This window comes from Taudactylus pleione, unplaced genomic scaffold (assembly GCF_031769625.1).
Source record: "Taudactylus pleione unplaced genomic scaffold, aTauple2 ptg000095l, whole genome shotgun sequence".
Classification (NCBI taxonomy): Eukaryota; Metazoa; Chordata; class Amphibia; order Anura; family Myobatrachidae; genus Taudactylus; species Taudactylus pleione.
Window position 1 is genome coordinate 16,876,777 of NW_028284497.1, and position 23,453 is coordinate 16,900,229.

The 23,453-nt window shown below is 45.5% G+C and overlaps 1 protein-coding gene across 5 annotated transcripts in view; it reads right to left on the reverse strand.

Annotated features, from left to right (window-relative positions):
- TINF2 (TERF1 interacting nuclear factor 2) overlaps positions 1-23,453 on the reverse strand; it is a 38,275-nt gene that overhangs the window by 728 nt on the left and 14,094 nt on the right. For 3 of the 5 annotated variants that reach the window (XM_088470034.1, XM_088470033.1, XM_088470031.1), the window contains exons 2-7: positions 12,317-12,410; positions 9,925-10,121; positions 9,084-9,185; positions 8,172-8,273; positions 7,946-8,056; positions 7,790-7,856 (exon numbers count right to left, since the gene is read on the reverse strand). In XM_088470034.1, the coding sequence (XP_088326160.1) occupies positions 7,797-7,856; positions 7,946-8,056; positions 8,172-8,273; positions 9,084-9,185; positions 9,925-10,121; positions 12,317-12,359 (615 nt within the window). In that variant the 5' untranslated portion in view covers positions 12,360-12,410 and the 3' untranslated portion in view covers positions 7,790-7,796. Of the gene's footprint in view, positions 1-7,789; positions 7,857-7,945; positions 8,057-8,171; positions 8,274-9,083; positions 9,186-9,924; positions 10,122-12,316; positions 12,433-23,453 lie in introns of those variants that run through there. The other 2 variants (XM_088470032.1, XM_088470035.1) reach the window with 2 other exon arrangements.

Below are 23,453 nucleotides of genomic sequence, written 5' to 3' on the forward strand. Positions count from 1 at the left end.
TGAACGATTTGCAAACTATCTTTAATAGATCAAGTGAAATTGACCTGCATGTTCAGTCGACTGATGAAACGATCAAATGACCAGCGGGAGCGCGCATCGTTGATCGTTAATGACCAAACACTGCACGATTTATAAACTATTTTTAAACGATTGAACGATAACGACGTTGTTATCGTTCAATCGCCTGCTAAAATAGTGTAGTGGATGCCCCCCTTAAGTGTGCAGAAGCCCTATGTATTTCCCATGCTCCGTATTCATATTAAAACAACTTAACTGTAGCCCGGCAACATTCTCTCTCTAGGATATATGCTAGGATCTACATAGGCGACTGCTCCCACTAGACCCTTCATTACCTGCACAGAATTGGGCATTATGTGGCTATCACCTGACTCCAAAACCCTATCCCTTTATTCTGATTTGCATTCTTATTACGGTATGTTTCTTAGATTAAGGTCATTGGAACATACACAGTGGATAAAGGTAAAATGGAGAACTGATTTCAGAAGCTAACCAAAGCCAGCTTTTAGCCATTCATTATTTTCAAATATGTCTGTATATTCTTAGTATTTATTGCACAATTTTCTTTTATGGCTTTTATGTAACTAAACACAACCAAGATTTATAGGAACAAAATATACTACTAAAAGCCTATGGGGTATATTTCCTAAGCTTTACCTTTTTAAAAGCTTTAAATATCTATATGTTGGAATAAAAGTAATTTGAAAATATGCCAAATGTTTACAACTATGACACCAAGGTATTTGCTGTAGAATCCTATTCCATATCCAATCTAAACCCATGTAACAGATTTTCCTTACACATTATAGCACCTTGTGTGAGCTGGAATCTTTGCAGAGTAGTAAATGATATATCTGAGCTAAATAGAAGCCATCCTGTTTATGAAATGTGTATAAGAGTCTACACAACAAGCATGTCACTGGCCTTGCTTCACTCTATTGAAATTACAGCGAAGTCATGTAAAAGGCTCTTTCTACTTCAGGGTCCATAGGGGGTCCACAGGGTTGACCTTGGGGTTATAGCTGGAACAGGATCCATGGGCACCACACAGTTAAGCTTTTAGCTCCCAGGATGCACTTGGGTCCTCCTCTATACCCCGCCCCCGAGCCACAAGCACCTCAGTGTAAGCTGGTGCCCGGCCGGAGTCGGTCACCGCGCAGGGGGGCTGCAGGAGCAGCCCCCAGAAGCTTTTTATTTTAAGTTAAATTTTATTTAGTTTTAATCTATTTTTACTACAGACGGCAGCGAAGGGCTGTCTGTACAGATGCCCACGCTGCCGCTCTGATCCCCGACTGGCGCCGCGACGCCAGTACTGATCTGGGGATCGCGGCGGGAGACAGAGTCCGTACTAGCCGGACTCTGTCTACCTCCCAGGACTGCTGCCGGAGTCGCCGGGGATGCAGGTAAGCCGCGCGTCCCTGGCTAGCGGCGGCGCGCGGAATGCCTTAAATGCAGTCCTTTAGCCCCCGGTCCTGGGGACAGACCGGAGGCTGCTGGCAGTGGCGGCGGGCCCCCCCCCATAACCCGTGGGACCACTAGACCACCAGGGATAACCGGCAAGCGGGAAGCCAGCATCCCTGGGGTTATGGCCAGCCAGGGGAGGAAGCCTTCCCTGTCAGCGGCTCCTCCCCTCAGCTCAGCGCGCCTTTCAGCACGCAGTCTGGCGTCGCTGAGCTGCAGATTCCTCGGCCACTCCTCCTCTGAGGTCTCCAGCGGCCATTTTCCCACAGTGGCAGCGCAGATCTCAGGGAGCACGCGGACCGGTCCCCCTGTGTACCTCTCCCCTGATTAAGGACAGCGTACACAGCACTATAGCCCTCCCAGACACTGAATCTGGGCAGGTTGATTGTAGTGTAAAGGTGCAGTGAGTATATCTTCCTGCATGGTATGTGACTTTTTGCTAGTGCTGCCTGTCTGTGCTTATTTTCCGCTTACTGTCAGCTTATACCTATCCCTTTACTTCTCCTACAAGCCCTGCAGGTGTGTGGGGGAGGGGCGTTTCTACTGACCTCACTTATATAGATCAAGTATTTGTGAGGTCCGTCACATACAGTAGTGTGCTACTCAGTGCCATATTGTGGGCTGTTGTTCAGCACACCGGTGAGTGCGTTTCACTTCTACCCTGGTGCCAGATATATAATATATTCTGTCATGTCAGACGAGGAGGTTGAGCGCTCAGTGGCTCCGGTGTTGGCCTCCTGCAGAACAGGATGGCCTGTGTAGTCGATGCCAGGTGGCTCCTGGCCCATCCAGACCTTCTCTGGTGCAGGAACCACCGTGGGCGATGTTTTCTCAAGTGCTGGTGTCTATTGCGGACCGTCTGTCGGTCCCGACTGCTCTCCCTACTAGGGCGGTGCCCCAGCCGACCATCCCCCATTCTCCGGGTGTCCCGCAGTTATTGCGGAGTCCTCCTGGGTCTCAATCAGTTGGTCCCTATGCGGGGTTGCCTATGTATATACAGGCTTCCCCTGTGCCGCAGCAGCCTGTGGTACCTTTTCAGGCCCCTATGGCGACGCCTCCACCATGGGTGGATGTGCTCTCCAACTCCGTGCAAAATTTGGCGGCCGCTTCCTCGGCTTTTCAGTCAATGTTGCAGACTGACATGCCTTCTAGGATTTCTAAACGCCCACTCATGACACGGGCTGCTCAGGTATCGGACTCAGAGGGTTCCTCAGATGATGGGGAGGTCCCTGATGACACTGACTCGAACGCCTCGGTCCAGGAAATGGATACCAAGTCGTCCATTAATGTGCGAGCACTAGTTAGGGCGGTGCGAGCTATTCTTCTTATAGAGGATGAGGCACCGGTTCCTAGGTCGAAGTTTCCTAGTTTCAAAAAAACTAAGGTGGCTTCTGCTGTGTTTCCCGTCGGATCAGTTGACGGATCATATGGCGGTAGCTTGGCAGGCGCCCAGTAAGAGATTCCTTCCTCAGAAGCGGTTGGCTTCTAATTACCCCTTCCCTGAGGCACATTGTAAAAAATGGGAAACTCCACCGGCGGTGGATTCCCATGTCACCCGTTTAACTCGGGGCGCCACCTTACCATTACCGTCGATATCCTCGCTGAAGGATCCCACGGACAGGAAAGTTGAGACTTGCTTAAAGTCTATTTACTCCCTCTCCGGGGCGGTGGCCCGACCGTCCATGGCCATTTCCTGGGTGGCCAAGGCCATTGAGGGGTGGGCCAATGCATTGGAAGATACCTTCCCGGACGACGCTCCGGATGTCCAGCGGGCGTTGTTGGGACAAATGAGGGACGCCGCTTCTTACATTGGAGAAGCTTCTTTAGATGCTAGTCTGCTGACCTCGCGGGTATCGGCTGCAGCGGTGTCTGCCCGCCGATCCTTATGGTTGCGGTCCTGGAGAGCGGACTCTGATTCAAAGAAAGGTCTGGAGGCCTTACCTTTCAATGGGGAATTACTATTTGGTCCGGACTTGGACAAAATAGTGGACACCCTGGCTAAATCCAAGTCGGCCTTCCTCCCTTCGGCGGCACTGCCTGCTAAGGTTCGGAGTTCGGCTTTTCGTTCCCTTCGGGTTCAGGGTAAGGCGAAAGGTCAGTCCTTCCCGAGACAGTCTGCGAGTAAGACGGCCTCCAAACCCAAGAAGCAAGCCTGGAGTGCTCGGCGCCCTTCTTCCAAGCAGGAAGATAAACCTGCGGCCTGATGGGACGGGCCTCCCTCTGGGGGACCTCAGAGTGGGAGGCCGACTTCTTCTATTTGCCCAGTGCTGGCACAATACCACCACGGATGCCTGGGTTCGAGAAGTGGTCTCCCAGGGGTACGCCCTGTCTTTTCGGCACAGACCACCCCACCAGTTTTTCTGCACAAGTCCTTCTCAGAACAAGACCAAGGCGTTACAGGTTCAGGAGGCTATAGAGTCCTTGCTGAAAGCAGGGGTCATTGTTCCCGTTCCTCTATCACAACGAGGGACGGGGTATTATTCGTCTCTGTTTCTGGTGCAGAAACCCAATGGTTCTCATCGCCCTATCCTCAACTTGAAGTCTCTGAACAAATTCCTCAGAGTTCCCAAGTTCAGGATGGAAACGTTACGTTCCATCATTCTGGCGATGGAACCGGGGGATTACATGGTGTCCCTGGACATCCAGGACGCCTACCTCCATGTTCCGATAGCATCTTCACACCAGCGGTATCTGAGGTTCGCTATCCTTCAACACCACTATCAGTTCCAGGCGCTACCCTTTGGTCTCTCCACGGCACCGAGGGTGTTCACGAAGATTATGGCGGTCATGGCCGCACATCTTCGGAACCAGAATGTACGGCTGCTGCCGTACCTGGACGACCTCCTGTTGCTGGCGAGCTCCCCAGAGGTACTGCTTCAACATCTCCACCTGACGATCGCTTGCCTGCAAGCGCACGGGTGGTTGATAAATTGGAAAAAGTCCTCTCTGATTCCATCACAGCGGATGGTTCATTTGGGAGCCCTGCTGGATTCGCGTCAGCAAAGGATCTTCCTGACTCCGGAGAAGGTCGCCTCACTACAGCTGCGGATACGCAGTTGCCTGAGCCGTTGCCGCCTGTCGGTCCATTCGGCTATGAGAGTTCTGGGGTCCATGGTGTCGACATTCGACATGGTGGAATTTGCCCAGTTCCATTCCCGGCCCCTGCAAGGGCTGATTCTATCAGAATGGAACGGGTTACCTCACCGGATCCGCTCTCAGGTGCTGGTGTTGTCTCCGGACGTTCGGCTATCTTTGGCTTGGTGGCTTCAGACAGCTCATCTGGTCGAGGGGCGCCCATTTTGGATCCCGGACTGGGTCCTGCTCACGACGGATGCCAGTCTCCGGGGTTGGGGGGCAGTGACCGGCTCTTTGTCGCTTCAGGGTCGTTGGTCAGCGGAAGAAGCACTTCTCCCCATCAACATCCTGGAACTGCGGGCAGTATACAAGGCCCTGCAGTCGTCCGGCCCCGCTCTTCACGGAAGGGCGGTACAGGTGCAGTCCGACAACGCCACCACGGTGGCGTATATCAATCACCAAGGCGGAACTCGCAGTCAGGCAGCGATGTCGGAGGTGTCTCGTATCCTGTCTTGGGCGGAGGGTCACATTCCAGCGATCTCGGCGGTCTTCATCCCCGGAGTCCTCAATTGGGAGGCGGACTTCCTCAGCCGTCACGACGTGCATCCCGGGGAATGGTCGCTTCACCCAGAGGTGTTTCAGCTACTCGTGGACAGGTGGGGACTGCCGGAGCTGGACTTGATGGCCTCCCGTCACAATCACAAGTTGCCCGTTTACGGGTCAAGGACAAGAGACGCAGGTGCAAGTCTGGTGGACGCGCTGTCGGTGACATGGACGTTTCACCTGGCGTATCTGTTTCCTCCGATATCCCTGCTTCCTCGGGTTCTGCGGAAATTCAAGCAGGACGGCGGCATGCTCGTGCTGGTAGCTCCGGCGTGGCCCAGACGTCCTTGGTACTCCGATCTGAGGAGCCTCTCCATCGACGCTCCGTACCTTCTTCCTCAACGTCGGGACCTGTTGTCTCAGGGGCCCTGCCTTTACCCGGATCTGGGTCGGCTGTCTTTGACGGCGTGGCTCTTGAGACAGCCGTCTTGAGATCTCGGGGCTTCTCCAGTTCGGTTATTGGTACGATGCTCAGGGCACGCAAGCCTGCTTCAGCACGGATTTATCACAGAGTGTGGCACACTTACTTTCAGTGGTGTGAGTCCAGACTTTATGATCCTCAGGTGTTCCGAGTTTCTAGGATCTTGGAATTTCTTCAGTCAGGATTGGATCTCGGCTTACGCCTTGCATCTCTGAAGGTTCATGTGTCCGCCTTGTCCGTGTGGTTTCAACGGCGGATTGCAATACTACCAGACGTTCACACCTTTTTCCAAGGTGTTCTCAGGATCCAGCCTCCCTTTGTGCCTCCTGTGGCTCCTTGGGACTTGGCGGTGGTGCTACGGGTCCTGCAGGGTCCTCCGTTTGAGCCTCTTCAGGCGGTGGAGCTCAAGTGGCTGACATTTAAGACGGTTTTTCTCCTGGCAATTGCTTCGGCCAGGAGGGTGTCTGAATTGGGGGCGCTTTCCTGTCGCCCTCCTTTCCTGATTTTTCACCAGGACAGAGCGGTGCTCCGCGCTCGTCCTGAGTTTTTGCCCAAAGTGGTCTCGAAGTTCCATATTAATCAGGAACTTGTTGTGCCAGCTTTTCAGTCCCCTGATCTTTCAGCTGGTGAGACTTCCTTAGATGTGGTCCGGGCGCTTAGAATTTATGTAGACCGGACGGCTTCGGTTAGGAAGTCTGATTCCTTGTTTATCCTCTTTGGTTTTCACAAGAGGGGTTGGCCTGCCAACAAACAAACGTTAGCCCGTTGGCTTCGTTCCGTTATTTGTGAGGCTTATGCACAGGAGGGTTTACCTGTGCCAGCTTCTGTTAAGGCTCATTCCACTCGTTCTGTGGGTCGTGGCGCTTCTGCTGTTCAGCTGTGTAAGGCGGCCACTTGGTCTTCAATTCAAACGTTTTTGAGGTTCTATGCGTTTGACACCTTTGCCTCTCAGGATGCATCCTTTGGGCGCCGGGTACTCCTTTCAGCACAGGAGCGTCCCCGCCCTTAGTTGTACTGCTTTGGGACATCCCCAAGGTCAACCCTGTGGACCCCCTATGGACCCTGAAGTAGAAAACAAGAGATATGGTAAGAACTTACCTTTGTTATCTCTGTTTCTACGAAGTCCATAGGGTCCACAGGGCGCCCGCCCTGACGCACCTGGCTTCAAATGGGCTGTGTGGCTGGTCACCGGTTTTCCGTCTCCTATTGCTGTGAGTATGGTTTCTTGTGTGTTCCAGTCTTCCTTCTCTCTGTTCCATATTCTCCTCCGGCCTAGGCTGCTTACCAACTGAGGTGCCTGTGGCTCGGGGGCGGGGTATAGAGGAGGACCCAAGTGCATCCTGGGAGCTAAAAGCTTAACTGTGTGGTGCCCATGGATCCTGTTCCAGCTATAACCCCAAGGTCAACCCTGTGGACCCTATGGACTTCGTAGAAACAGAGATAACAAAGGTAAGTTCTTACCATATCTCTTGTTTTGTGAGGAAGGTTCCATAAAAGGCATTTTGAGTGGACATGAAGTGATATGCACAGGTTGTATGCAAAAAAAATAAAATAATTGGTTTGCCCAAGTGACAAAATGGAAGCCAGCTTGTGGCCAACAACTATAAGAGCTTAAATAAGGAGCCGTAACCGTGAAAGAAAAAAGAAAAAAAAACGTTAAGTATGTGGGTATTCTTGTTAACAAATACGTTTATTATGATAGATATGTATTATTTAAATAACAAAATTATATATATTTCCAGAAAATAAGAACTGGGATAAGAGAGTGCACCTTTAATAAAATCAGCTAAAAAAACACACACAAAAAAAAAAAAAAAAAACATTTTCATGAGTGATGTTTTATGGAGGCTTCAGATTATAATATTATGTGTGTAATGGTGCATACACACGGTCAGATTTTTCCTTCAGATATGAACGATAACGATTTAAAAATCATTCAATCGTTCATATCTGAAGGAAAATCTGACATATCTGACATGCCTGAACGATGGACGATTTACAATGCGCGTTCCCATTTGTCAGATAACAATATCTGACATCTGATGTGTTTGCAGTCAGACTTGGACGATTCCATTCATTTTAATGCAGTCAAAAATCGTTCAATCGTTCATCTGACAAGTCTGACAAATCTGACCGTGTGTATGCTCCATAATACTGCACTAATGAGTGACAGGGGAGAAAATGTAGTGGATGTATTTTGGTTGGTCTTACCCATTGACTAGTCATTTCTATAACGAGATTGAATTCCGACAGAATATCTCTCTAGAGTACACGTGAGCTGTAGAGGAAAACACAGGAAATGCTAAGAACAAGAGAAGAGTTGGGAACTTAATGCATGCGCATGAAGAGATCAATACACTTGTGTACCTCCTGTCTGTTGTTTTCTGGCAGTGCTGTGCCAAGTCTGACCAACAGTTCTCTGAACAGTTTCTCCAGGACAGCAACAAATGGCTCTCCAAAGTCTAAATTAACCTGTTCCTGCACAAAAAAAAACAAAACATACTGACACTTCACACCTCAGGCATAGCAGAACACGGAGCTACGGTATTAAAGTGTGTCACTCTTTACGTGCTACAATGAAACTGCACGTCACCTTCATGTAACACGTCCGAAATTGTTCATCCTTAAATATGTTGTTCACAAGATATTGAAAGTTTGAATTGGCTGCCAGAACCTTCTCCAAATCTCTGACTGTCTAAAAAGAACAAATTTCAAGTTAATGTAAAAGACAATATAAGTTAGGTGTACTAATTTAAGCTATCCAGAGAAGGGATCGGTATGAATGACCGCTGGACATGATCCTGGCGGTTGAAAGCCCGAACAGCGCAGATCCCGACAGGGCAGGTAAGTACGCTATCCCTACCCCTCTAACCCTCCCCCTTAGGGGTGCCTAAACCTAACCCCCCCCCCCTCCCCGCACCCTAAACCCCCCCTTCCCCCAGCCTAACCCTCCCCGGGAGCCCCTAACGGCTGTGCGCTCGCTGCGCCCGGCTTATCTTCGTTCGGTATGCCGGGTGTCGTGATTTCGGCAGGTGGAAAATGATAGGTGTCGGGATTTCGGCGGGTGGATAATGATAGGTGTCGGGATTTCGACGCCTATCATCACTCCCATGCCGGGATTTCACAGTCGGGAAGCCGGTGGTTGGCATTTAGACCACCGGCTTCTTTACTACATACCCCAGAGAATATGTAATCATTTATATAGGAAAAGAAATGTAACGTCAGGTCAGCAATTGCATACATTTCTGAGTTTCAACTTCCTATTATATAAAATGAAATTGGCACTTTAAAAAGGGACAGAGATTTGTTATAGACAAACAAATGTTTACAATATCAGCTTAACATATTATATAACAGATTTAAAAATCAGTAAAACCAAAATGAGCTTTCACATATTAACAAGAAGGATACAATGACCCTGTACATAATATATTTTCTCCTAATAATGAACCTTTAAACCAATCCTAAAGCACATGTCATTTTACCCCATATTCCGTGTCCTTACCGCATATGGTGCGACATCTAATGGATTATCTGGAAAAAGTTGTTGGAATTCCTCCCATGTTTCTGCTGTTGTGCCATCTCTATCAATTAGGTCTAGTATAATCTGTAATAAGAAGAGTCTCATCAGCACAATACATACATGCAGAAAATAAGCATCTAGAACCACAATGCTACATGAGATAAACATGTACATTACTCTAAATATTTCTACAAACTAAAATCCCTTTTATTATTGCACACATGCTGTAATCACCCACCCAGTGGTGTAGTGTGGGCAGAGCAAATGGAACATGTGTTCTGGGCAATAGATGCACCATAGGCCTGGTGTAAATGCCCGGGGGTTCACCTGTATGACTAGGACCAGAAAATTAATGTCTCTGTGCCTGAGGGGTCAGAACACAAAAAATGGCTACAATGTGTTGGCCCCTACACTCAGCTGTAGGCTTCTCTCCCTGAATGGGGACATAATGGCTCCTCCTCATAGGGAGTGTATAGGCTGCTTGTCAGTACTGATTATTTCTAGATAAAGGACACTCCCCATGCTGGGTATTATTGTGGGAGTAATATGAGATGGCAGCTTGTAGTACTTACAGTCCTGTATGTGAGGCCTGGATACATTTCTCTTCCTAATGAAGAAATCTGTATTATATAATAAATGTTCTATATTACTGAGACAGTGTCCATTACACCAGCCCCATTGTCCATTTTTCTCACTTCAAGTTGCCCCCAAACATCCACGCCCCCTCCTCTAGGGCACTGTTGTAGCATGCACTTGCTCTGGGTACCACAACTCCATGCTTTGCCCCTGCACCCACTCCTTTTGCCCACCAATGTGTACATACCTCAGCACGCAGCCCCAGGCTCAGTTTTGCATAGTGACGAAAGTGCAACAAGTCTGGTGTTGCTCTGTATATGGTGTCTAAGAAATCCAGCACCCTGTGAAAGTGAGAGACACTGCGAGACCTCAGCACACTCCAGCATGCAGCCGCAGTGATGGACAATTCTGATAAACACTTGGGATTCACTATTTCATCTTGCCCTGAGAGAGTAAGCGTTACATATTATACTGACAGTGTGTGGTTTTCATATATTATTTTCTCAGCTCATGGCCTCTTCCAACAACGTTTTCCAGATCTTCTCACAAATAACAAGAGCAGCTATTACAGGCATAGTGGATCCCCAAGTTGAAAAACACATAAGATAATAAAAATATAGGAGCCAATTTATCAAGCTTTTTTTTTTTTCTTTCAGAAAATGATGTAGAGACTGCAGTTTCCGCATCAGTTTATGTATTGTTGCCATATACTAATAGCACAATGCAGGAGATTTCACAGAAATCTTTGGCAGAGTGCTAGTTAGCGCTACAGATCGCAGTCCCCATTATTATCAAGCCCTATGATCTCAGTCCTATGTAACAAACTCCAAAAAGCGAAGAGTTTTCAGAGTTTGGCCCTGTTAGTGTACACTGACACATGTGCAGTATCAGCTTCCTCTGGAGAAGTCTTTCACAAACATGAAAGACTTGTACATAATGTCGGGGATAGAACTCGCAGAGACAGCGGTTACCACAACCGCTGTCCCTGCACGTTTCCAATAGTACATTAATAATGAAAATATCTGCCGCGAACAAAACCTTAATAATCGCGGCAGTTCCACGATTATTAGTACACAGGCTCCATAATGATCATAGCTTTAGGCATGGCACAATAGGAGGCAACAACAAGGAAATGGGGTCAGAATATTGTGTAACTACTGGGCAGGAGACATTTTTTAACACACTAAATAAGCACCATTATCTCTTAACCACAGCATTTTTACCTGCAAAATTCAGGTCAGGCTTAGCCAGATTAGGCTTTAAGGCGTCTATTCAGCAATGATTTTCTTACATAAACAAAGCGGAAATCATAATTTCCGCATTTTTTAATGTAAATCCCCTATTCAGCAATGGAATAAGGTAAAAGATAATGTAATTATCTTCTTCATTAATTCCCATCTCGCACTGTAGGGATCAGCCATTGATCTATACAGTGTTTTAACTCATTTTGCTATTCAGCAAAGCAAAAAGTGTTAAATTGCTCGAAAAATCCTTACTTTATATAACGCCATCTCAGAATGGCGTTATATGAAGAAAATGCCTTAAATTGCCCAAAAACTGCAGGGACAGAGGGACATTTCCCATAAGTCCCTGCAGCATCCTGTAACTCCGCCCAGTCTCCGTCCCTGGTTTGCGGTGACCGCGGACAGGTAAGTTCCATTAGAGCATGTTAAACCTGACGAAAGTGATTGGCATGTGTATACAGGCTTTATACTAGCCTGTATACATGTATATTTATGTGCTATTGTATTTAAAATGTACATATACATTTTAAATATATAAGCATATAAATATACATGTATTCAGGCTAATATAAAGCCTGTATACACATGCCAATCACTTTGGAAAGACTGTAATTGAACTTACCCCTACGCAGTCACCTGAAAGCCGGGACGGAGACTGTTCGGAAGTGCATGACTGAGCATGTGCAGTAGCAGAAACAGAGGGTATTGTTTTCGGAAACCGATAACAATACCTTCTGTAACATCGCAGGGACAGCGTGTTACCGCAACCACTGTCCCTGCAGAAAATAATGCTGAATAGCTTCCTTAAGTTTTAATAGTTCATAAAATATCGTGACGATGTTGCCCGATAATATTCTGGGCAACATCGTCACTTTTGCTGAATAGACCCCTAAAACATGTATGAAATTAAATATACAGGTTGCATTGCTACAGAACATTAAGATCAGATCTATGTAGTATTACCATGAGTGTAATAGACTAATATTAATTATCCAAAACTACTGCAAAATCATGCCAATTTAGAATATATCACTCCCAAATGAAATCACTTCAAAACAATACAAATCAGTAACCATGCTCCTATTTATCCAAGACACAGGGCCCTGTTGCCAGTTTTTACACTTCTCAGCTGAAATGTGCTCAGCACCAATTACTTATATTACCACCTGTGCTGATGCAGAGACAAGGGATGGGCTCTCTTTGCAAGTATAATTATTTCAAGATAAAGTGAAATATTGATTATAGTATCCTAGTTTGGTTTACATTACAGTGAAAATAAATATACAAAATACCAAGTTAATAAGTACCAGAAACAAACATTAAGGGCACCAAATTATTTGAAACAACTTAAAATACACCCAAATTAATATTAACAATAAACTAAAAAGCGCTTACATGATTCTATTGTTGAAGGTCCAGTCGGTGTAGCACCATCCATATCCCCTAAGCCGTGCTTACTGCTGGTTGGCTTGCCTTGCCTAGTCCGGTGCTATGAAAGTGACATCAGTGAACTGGATTATGGGAAGTGTAGTTCAGAACAGATAATCAAACATTTTACAGACAGTTGAACTACAACTACAACAATGCATTTCTGAAGCCTCTTTGTTTTTCCTCTATCGCAGGGTTTATAATGGGAACTAGGCTAGCTGGCTCACATAATACCACCAAAATGCGATTTCCCACACAGTAAATACATAAACTATCTATTCCCTTCGGCTAATGTACCTGGCTCATTTACAGCATTGGAAATAGCATATTGGTATATAATGCAGCTAGTTCCCCATCTATTAATGTACCCGTTTGCCCCGTGCTGGTTAGTGATCTGGAAGGGGATTTAGCCCATTCATTGTAAATTAAATAGATCCCCTTCAGCTAAAGTACCTGGTACATTGATTTACTGCATTGGGAATAGTGTACGCCCCCTACGGGTCAGTTACAAAATTGGAAGGGGATTTAGCTAGCAAATTCACTGTAAAATTAATAGTTCCCCTTTAGCTAATGTACATTTACTGCACGAGGAATAACATATGCACCCTATTGGTCAGATACAGAGGGGGGAATTCAGTGAGGTGCGAGTTTGGTTCCGCAAGGTGAAATCACTGTAAATTCACCCTACATTTGCAATTCAATTCCACACTTGCATTTCTTATTCGGAGGAAATTTGCCTGTTTAGGTGAAAAGGTAGGGAACAGGGGTGTATGTAGGGGTCCAAGTGCCCCTGGTAAAGTAAGGCACTTGCACCCCCCCGCGTGTCACTCCAGACTCCCCCGTGTCTCTACAGGCCCCCCCTGTGTCACCTCTTGTGTCTGTCCAGGTGCCCCTGAGGCCCGGTCTGAGCCCTAGTCGCAGGGAGTTACAAGTCAGACTTGAAGCAATCCAAATACATGCAAATTGCGAAGACACAAATGCACAATTAAAAAATAAATAAAGTAAAATCTTGACAGACACAACACACACATACATTTGCATCTCATTGACTGGCACCGTCAGGTGGTGCCCCCAACAGACGGATTAAGATTTCATGGGGCCCTAGGCAAGCTATTGGTTTGGGGCCCCCTAGCTGGCCAAGCTTCAAGCCGGCATGTGAAAGCCTGGACTTAACATATCATGAACCCCATTGTTGATAAAGTGTCAGAGGAGCATGTGCTGAGCTCTTCCAAACAGAGCTCAGCACATTCTTCTCTGACTCCCGTACTGAGCCAGTGTGTTTGAGGCTTACCCCACCTACCCTACTCATGGCTGAACCCCTTACCAGTGCCGGATTAAGGTTTTAGGGGGCACAGGGCACTTATGACAGTTGTGGACCTACCAACTTCTCCCACCCATAATTTACAATGTGTATACCCACCTTCTTCCCTTATTCTACACTATGTATACCCACCTTGTGCGCCTCTGTTCCACACTATGTATGTCCATCTTCTGCCACTGACATTCTACACTATGTATATCCACTTTGTGCCCCCATATTCTACACTATGTATATCCACTTTGTGCCCCCATATTCTACACCAGTGTTGGCTAACCTTGACACTCCAGCTGTTATGGAACTACATAACCCAGCATGCACTGCTACAGTTTTGCTATTAGGGCATGCTAAAACTGTGACAGGGCATGCTGGGATATATAGTTCCACAACAGCTGGAGTGTCAAGGTTAGCCAACACTGTTCTACACTATGTATATCCACTTTGTGCCCCCATATTCTACACTATGTATAGCCACTTTGTGCCCTCATATTCTACACTATATATACCCATCTGGTACCCTCATATTCTACACTATGTATACCCACCTTCTGTACCCCTATTCTACACTATGTATTACTAGTGGTTACTTACTTTTTTGTGTAGCCTCCATGTTTCTGCGACAATCCCTCAGGCCTCATCATCTCACAGTCATGCTGCAACACCAGAACATGTCCTGCCCCCTTTCATACCTGCAGCTTGTGCGCCCAGTGTTTGTACACTGAGCCTGCACGGGCTGCCACTGCATGCTTATTGCTCATTCATTAGGGGATCCAGTCTAAAGATCTACAGTAAAAAGGTAGACAATATCTAGATTGACACCAGATGTTAGACAGTCAATAGGTCGACAGTGACAGAAGGTCGACAGGGACAAAAAGTCGACACTAAATGTCCACATGTAAGAAGGCCGACAGGTACCGATGGTCGAAATGGTCAAAATGAGAGTGTCGTTACAAAAAAAAAAAAATTGACGACACATGAATATTTTTTTTTTTTTTAGGGTTAGGTTTAGGGCTAGGCACTTACCCCGATGGTTAGGGTTAGGCACTAGAAGGGACGGTTAGGGCCAGGCACCTACCCCGACGGTTAGGGTTAGGCACCAGGAGGTAGGGTTAGGCACCAAGGGGAGGGTTAGGGTGAAGATTAGGGCTAGAAAAAACAACATGTGTCGACCATTTGTACCTATCGACCTTTAGTGTGTCAACAGTTTGTCCCTGTCGATCTTTTGTCCCCGTCGACCTATTGACTGTCTAACATCTGGTGACTATCTAGACATTGTCTACCTTTTTAATGTAGATCTTTCAATCCATATCCACTCATTAGCTGGTCACAGAGCAGGCACAGCAGAGGAGCTCAGTAATCAGTGATCTGCGCTGTTGCCATGATTACCAGTGATCCAAGCGGCAGTTCCCTCTCCTACACACATGTCCTGAACCTACTTGCGGGTGCCCCCCCTTCCCTTGCTGTCAGACCGGACCCACTTGCAGGTGCTCACCCGTCCCCCGCTCTTGGCCAGAACCCACTTGCGGGTGCCCCCTCACATGTTCTTGGACGGAATACACTTGTGGGTGCCGCCCCCCTTCCCCTGCTCTCAGGGGAACACACTTGCGGATGCCCTCTTCATTCCCCCAATCTTGGACCCCCCCTTCCCCCGCTCTCGGCTGGAACCTCCAGTGTCCCCTAGATCGCCTTATCCATAATGCGGCCGTGGCACCCTCCGTTGGCCGGCGCCCGTGGCAAGTGCCATCCTGGCATAGGGGTAGGTACGCCCCTGGTAGGGAAATCATATTTTAAAGGTAAAAATGTCGGGACTTGCTTTTGGAATTTCTCAATTAACTTAATTGGGCCAATAATTACATGTCATTTTTGGGGTGGAGAAAAACAATGGCCTCAAATTACTACAAAATAAGTTTTTATCTAAATATTGCACCCCAAATTTAAAGAAAGTATTCATTTCAATAAAAAAATTATTGCTTTCTATAATTTTTTACACATTTTTTTAAAGTTGCATCAAATTACCCCAAAAGCATATTTTTTCCATTTTTTTTTATTTTCTGTTTAATTCCTTGTAATTAAACAAAATTCTACAGCTTTTTACATTTGTTTTACTTTTTCTTTTTAAAACAAATAAATGAACAAATCAGCCATTTTGACACCTTTTACAAGCATACAGTACTTTCCTTATGGCCACTAGCAGTCTTCTACATGATTCTGCAAACAAAGTTTTCACTTTTTTGGGATCCAGGATGGTCTCCCCACTTTTTCATGCTATTTTCTCTATTCACTTTTTGGACAAAATTTGCATTTCTAATTGAATTATGCGTATCTCGGGTGCGCACATGAAGGCAAAGTGTGCAAGTTTTTCGCCTTTTGCAAACTCTCATCTAATTGAATTCCCCCCATAGCATAATGTTTATGAGCGAGGTTTATAGAACCTCAAATAGGGCATGTTTTTATTAGGATTTATTTATCTATTTCTGATAATGCACAGATGAATAAATAAGGTCAGTTTTTTTTTCACAGAGAAAGGTTTTTAAAACGTTGCTAAGTGGTAGAACTAGCTTTGAGGCATTACCCTATTCTGGGTCAGAAAAAAACAAAAAAATACTTTGTTTTTACAGATATCTAGTGTGTACTATTATTAATTATAATATATAAATACAGTACTATTTTGGTGGTAAATTTCCATTATTACTTTAACTGTATATCACCATTATACTTATTTATTGAACCTAAAACCATTCAATAGCAAAAAAAAAATAAAATAAAAAATTGCACATCCATTTTTGACTATGTCAATCAAGCAAAAAAAAAAAAATTGGGAATGCGTATATTATGATAGACTAGTGGCAATTTCTCAATAAATGAAATCACTAAAGAAAACCCTTTTTACAATATTGACAAAAAAAAATTACATTGAGTTTTGTTTTTGTTTTTTTATGAAGGATCAGCTTTGCCCTGGCTTTTTGAACCTGGTCACCTGCCAGTATAACAAGTAGGCTGAACATGGAGTTTGTGCATAAAAGCTTATCAGTTGTTTCAAACTAGCCGAGAAGAGTATACAACAGGTGGCGTTGACTCACCCCTCCTTCCAGATATTAATGTTGTTAAGGGGGGGCGAGAGAGAGAGCGACAAACTAAGAGGTGGTAATGTTTTAATAGCCTTTCAAATTACCAAATCACAAAATAAATATTTATTAAACATATCCCAAAAAACTATTTTGCAATGTAAGATAGACTCAAAATGGCAAATTATTACCAGACAGAATAGCAGAAATATCATTAGAGCTAAATATTTGTTTATTCATTTATAAAAACATTAACAGATGCACAGTCATAGTTAACATATTCATCATTAATTGTATCTATTAATTTCTTATTATATTAAGATCACTTTATATACATTTGCAGCAAAATTAGATGGTAGAATGTAATCTTGCTGCTAATTAATTTAATTTGGCCGTAATATGTTTAGAGAATTCATTGTGTTGATAGTTAATCATCATAGTAATTGTTCAATTGCATGGGAGTGAATTACAAGCCATTGTTTTGACCCACTTTGATGCAATTAATTGTGAATACATTAACTATGACTGTGTATGTGTTAATATTTTGCTGAATGTAGAAATAATTATTTAGCTATACGGTTGTGTCTGTAACATAGCCGTCCACTGACACGCACTATGGCAAGTGGCAGTATGCAGCCCATGCCCCAGCCACTGCTCATCAGGTCAAATAGTACATACTGCTTGTGGAGAGGGAAAGGAGCTGGATCCAATTGCCTGATGGACGATATTTTGCCCTCCTCTGCCATATGCACTACATATAGCAGAGGTGCTGGAGGAGGCAACTGGGAGCAGAAGAAGAGGTGGCGTAGAGCAGAGGAGGAGGTAGTTGTTGGGCGCAGAAGAGGAGGTGGGCTGGAGCAGAGAGAGACAGCTGTTTTGTGAGTTTGAATTTCTGGATGGCACCCATTCAGGATTGCTAAGACTATGGACAGATGTCATGATTTCCTGACTGTCCATAGTAATCCTAGATGGGTGGCAACCCTAGTTCTTATGTGTTTAGTCCTTTACTTATTTTCTAATAATAAGTTACAATATATCTTAGGGATAGTCTGCATAAGTCAAGGCTCAGTTAATTATACTAATTCAAGTGTTATCATATAGGAAGATCTTGAATGTGTAACCATCACCCACCCATAGAGAAGGCAGTCACTCTGTGGGCTCGGCCATGATTTCAGCCCACACACTCACGAGGAACTAATACTTGATGGCTCATTGATATCAGTGGTTCCTGGTGAAATGTTAGGGGGGGGGGAAATGTACTAAAGGTAAAAATGCGGTATAACCCTCAAAAATGCAGTTTTCAGGGGTTTTACCACATTCCACGAATGTACTAAGGGGTCTATTTACTAAGCCTTGGATGGAGATAAAATCAGCAGAGATAAGGTGCCAGCCAACGAACTCTTAACTGTCATTCTTCAAACACAGCCTGTTACATGGCAGTTAGGAGCTGGTTGGCTGGGTCGTTATCTCCGTTCACTTTATCTCCATCCAAGGCTTAGTAAATAGTCCCCTAAGCACTTGGAATGCAATGCATTTGGGTTCTTCGTCTTGATCAGTAACGCACACCTTCAGGTGGCATTACCCAATAGAAGCCTATGGGCTTCTTATCGGAATGCTCCAGGCTGGAAGGGATCCCTCCAATGAGCTCATGCGCAGAAGGATGCCAGAGGGACTTCTGGGTGTTAAACCTTATCGGGAGACCTGTCCTTTGCAAAATTCTAGGTACATACTGCAGTAATGAATGTACCTGAAGTCAGGGGGGTTTGTACCGCATTGCGGAAGCGAGGCTTAGTACATCCCGCCCAGGCTATGTAACCCCCTATTGCTGCAGACCGTATTTGTCAGTGAGGCGATAACTTGTGTTACAGACTGCAATGACAGCATGGGGAAGGTTGCCATGGAGATGGGACGCAGTACAGAGACTTGAAGGAATGAATGCCATCGATGTTTCTGGAGCCATGAGGGACAGGGAGTGAGATGTACTAAGCATCTCTTCCGCGATGCGGTACATCCACCCTGACTTCGGATACATACAGCTGTTTATTGCAGCAGAGAAGAAAGCCCAAGTTGATCCATTTAGTACTCACAAAATGTAAGGGTTCCTGTCAATACTTCTGAAATGTAACTAGAATATTAATACTGTAGGCAGTGAATTAAGTAATACTAATACCGACAAAGATCTGCTTCTTCCATGGGTAGGACATGGATGCAAAGAGCCGTCCTGTCTTGTTAGCCCACCTGTAATACTTATATCTGGTAAAGTCAATGTCTCTTTTAGCTCGAGTCAGTAGATAATTTTCCAATAATTATTGTGCTTGCTTATATGTCAGCAGTGTCTCGTTGGTTCTCCGTGTCAGTTATTAGCTACATTCGCTTTAAATTGTCGTGCCACAGAACTAATGATATGACCCCGCATGGCTAAAGACCCCCAAAAAGAACAGGGTCATTCCAGTGTTCACGTTTATCTTCTAAGTAGTCAGCCCACTTACGATGCAAGTAAGCTTGAAAATCCTCAGATTGGGATAAATAATGTGGGAAGTGCCAAAGGCGGTCAGCAGGCTGCCAGTAGTAATGTGACAGCTGTAATAGCACGGGAACATGGCCTAAAATTAAGATATCATGTGTCGCCACTTCATACACTCGAGAGGCTAAGGCATCCTCATCAAGATATAGTTGATTCTGGAGAAAGAACGGTGGACTACAGAGTGATAAGTGAAAGTCCTGTCAGCGGGAATTAGGAGACACCAGAGGTCAGTTAACTGAAGTCGGGTTTTAAGGTTGTGGATTTCTTTCCCTACTGTATGGGGCAATGAAAAAGCGTTTGGCAAAAAAGTATTCATGTCTCGGTTTGGCGCATATAAAGTTGGCCAATGTATAAGTGACATTACAGATTTCCACATCTAAAATGATAAAGTGACCTCCCGGATCTATGATATGTGTCAAAATGTTAAAGGGCATTTTTTTATTAAGAATAGCTACCCCTTACTTTTTTGTGATATGGTGCAGATATACATGTCCTTATCCAAGGTGCTCTAAGCACTTTAGGGTCACCAGATGCCCAATGTGTTTCCTAGGGGAAAACAAAATATGGGCACATTTTCCCAAGGTGAGACTACTCTTCACAGGCATATTCAGTCCACCGCATTCCAGGACATCCATTTTAAGTTGGCACAGGTGGGAGCATAGGAATTGGCAGTAGAGAAAGATGACACTAGTGACGTAGATCCAGGGCTGGCCCAAGCCCAATTTTATTGGTAAGCGAAAATATACTTTGGCATCCAATGGCATACTTTTGCGCGCACCTGAAACATTTAGGAGGGCATGGTCTCATGGGAAAAGCCCAGTTGAAATGCCCCTTACACATGTCAACAGTAATACTGCTCCATAAACATGTTATGCCCAGAGAAGTAGTGCCCCTTACATGGTATGCCCACAGTAGTAGTGCTCCTTACACTTATGCACGCCAGGGGTGCCGAGAGGGGTGAGCGGGTACTAATTACCCGGGCCAGGGCTGCTGGAGGGGCCCAGCAGCGCCTCCCCTCCCTCTTAAATCACAGCAGCCCAGCAGACAGTGCTGTGTGCTAGGCTGCATTGGGAGACAGCAGTCTCCTATGCCTGTGGGGGGGAGCGATCACGCTGATCACACCCTACTGCTGCTTTGTGCAGGGCTGAGGGGCTCACAGCGCCCCCTCCCCAGCAACATTATTTATCCCTCCCGCGATTAAGCGTTTGGCCTCTCTACGCTCCTGGTGCCCGCAGTAATACTGTCCTATACACATTATGCTCACAGTAAAACTGCCCATGCACATTATTCCCACATAAATAATTAACTCACCCTGGTGTTCCCCCCTGGAGACTCGCACAGCAGGCAGTGATGCTGGTGTCGGTATCCGGCACCACACCGCACCACACTACACTACAGTGAGGAAACTCTAAATAAGCTACAGCTTCCAGTGGACCTGGCTACCGGGCTGGGAACTATAGCTTATTTTGCTTTTCTTCATTGTAGTGTGGTGCGGTGCTGGACACCAGTGCCAGTAACACTGCCTGCTGTGTGCGAGTCTCTGGGCTAGGCAGGTGATTTTCTTATTTGCCTGTCACTGGCCATGACTGGGTCAGGGCGCCCTCCTCAGCCATATAACCAGTGTATAGGCAAAACCAGCCCTGTGTACATCTCTGCATGTCTGAATGTTGAAGGAAGTGTTTAGCTAACCGAACGGAAGCAAAGATTAAAATGAAAGGAAGAAAGAGAAAGATTCCCCCCTTGGGCAGTTGGCACATGACATTGTTGAGGATAAACTCGAAAACCCAGGCAAAAAAGTTAAAATCGACAATATTTGCAGCCATTAAATCCCAAATCCGTAGTTCTCTGTCACATACCACTTGGCATATGCTCTGAATGTAGATCAGTGGTTCTCAAACTCGGTCCTCAGGACCCCACACAGGTCATGTTTTCCAGGTCACCCAGCAGGTGCACAGGTGTATTCATTACTCACTGACACATTTTAAAAGATTCACAGGTGAAGCTACTTATTTCACTTGTGATTCGGTGAGACCTGGAAAACATGCACTGTTTGGGGTCCTAAGGCCCGAGTTTGAGAACCTGTGAGGTAGATAATTATCCTCCAATTGACATGTGACTTTCCCTTTTACAATAAGCAGGGATTGTGCAGAAGGGGAGGGTTACTTCTGACTGGAAGGGGGGGGGGGGGGGAGGGTGAGCAAGTTCACTTTTCATTTTTCTTCTTTATGTATGATTCTGACTTTATGAATATATAATGATATTTCCATGTTTATCTTCTGTATCTGAAAATCTCAGTGATGTATCTTAAACATATTTTATCTGCTGTTTATTTGATGGTATTTCTAGGACACTTCTAGTCTTAAGGATGGACACAGTGAGAGCAGCACAGCCCCTCAAGGTGCCCATCCACTAGACAAGCTGAAAACGACTGCACGATTACGACGTTTGTCAGTCTGTGATGAGCCTGTACTGAACAAGCAGTCGTTCAGTGCAGGCTCATCAATCATCGGCAAACATGCTGATCCGGACGATATCGTCAGATTGTCCAGCATGTTTGAACGATGATAGATGTCTAAATGACCAGCGGGCATGTCCATTGCTGGTCGTTTAAGACATTTTTACAAACGATTTGCAAATGATTTATGAACGATAACGATATAGTTATCGCTCAATTGCTCACATAATCGTCTAGTGGATGGGCACCTTCAGATGGATACACTGACGGCAGCACAGCACCTTAGATGAACACAGTGACGGCAGCACAGCCCCTTAGATGGACACAGTGACAGCAGCTCAGCCCCTTTGATGAAAACACCGACAGCAGCACAGCCCCTCAGATGGACCCAGTGAGCGTAGCACAGCCACTTTGATGGACACACTGGTAACAACACAGCCCTGATGTACACCACAGAGCAGAGCGCAGCACACGGCAGCGTGACTGGAGTGAAATTGCGCTGAGTTGAGGCCGCTGTGCTTTTTTTAGAATTCAATAACCCTGTGAGAATCTGACGCCGGGAGGTTGACATTTGGCCTTGATGTGAAATCCGAGCCAGGGCTCGTATTAGACTCCCCAAGTTCGAATTTAAGGTAATCCGAACAGCTCATCTATAGTAGTTCACATGGTAGAATATGTCAGCAAGAATAAACAGAGAAAAACAGATACCATCCCACAGTGTGCACCCAACAGTCCTGCCCTTAGTTATGGAGCAAAACATAGATGACCACATTAAATGTAAAATCCAATCAATTACTAGGCATCCATATAGAGATGTGCCTGTATGTTTTGCAGGGATGTAGTTGACATCCCGGTGGTCGGGATCCTGGTGCTTAGAATCCCGGCGCCATAATCCCGACACTAGTCAGAATCCCAGCACCAGCATCCCGACCGCCGGCATCCTGATGGTAAGTATTAGAGTTTAGGGGGAAGGTTCGGTTTAGGAGCTAGTGGTTAGGGTTAGGCACTAGGGGGAGGGTTAGAGTTAGACTGCAGGAGGGAAGATGCCGGCACCTGGATTCTGAGCACCGGGATCCTGTACCCAGCCCGTTTCGCAGTTGGACACAGAAATTTTAACAGAATCAGATAATGCAATTATAAAGAATGACCGCTAGGTGGCAGCAAAAGCAAAACAGTGCAGTAAAAAAAAAATAAGTGACAGTTATACCCCTTTCAGACAGAAAAACAAATTACCGGGTTAAACACTTCAACCCGGTAATTTACCGATTTACACAGGTATTTCTTCTATTTGAAAGGGTCAAGCTGTGTCTAAATTCCCGGGACTACGACCCAGGAATTTACCAGGGTTGGAGATACGGGAATTTAGAGCCGGGTTTACCCTTTCAGACAGAAGAAATACCTGTTTAAATAAGCAAATTACCGGGTTAAAATGTTTAACCCGGTAATTTGCTCTTCTGTCTGAAGGGGGGTGCAGGCAGGAAATGGCAAAACAATCCGGTACACAAATGCTGGATAAAATCCGGGTTCTTTGCCATTTTCTGTATGAAAGTGGTATAAATCTTCTCTGTGGACTAGTGGTCAGTGGATGAAAAAGAGTGACACAAATAATAGCCTTCAATAATAACTCAGTGGTTGCTCGTCTGGATTGATGCACTTAGAGGCCTATTCATCATCACTTTTTTTTTTTACAAAAGCAGGTGAAAATTTACATTTTCACATACTTTTGTAAAAAAAAAAAAAAA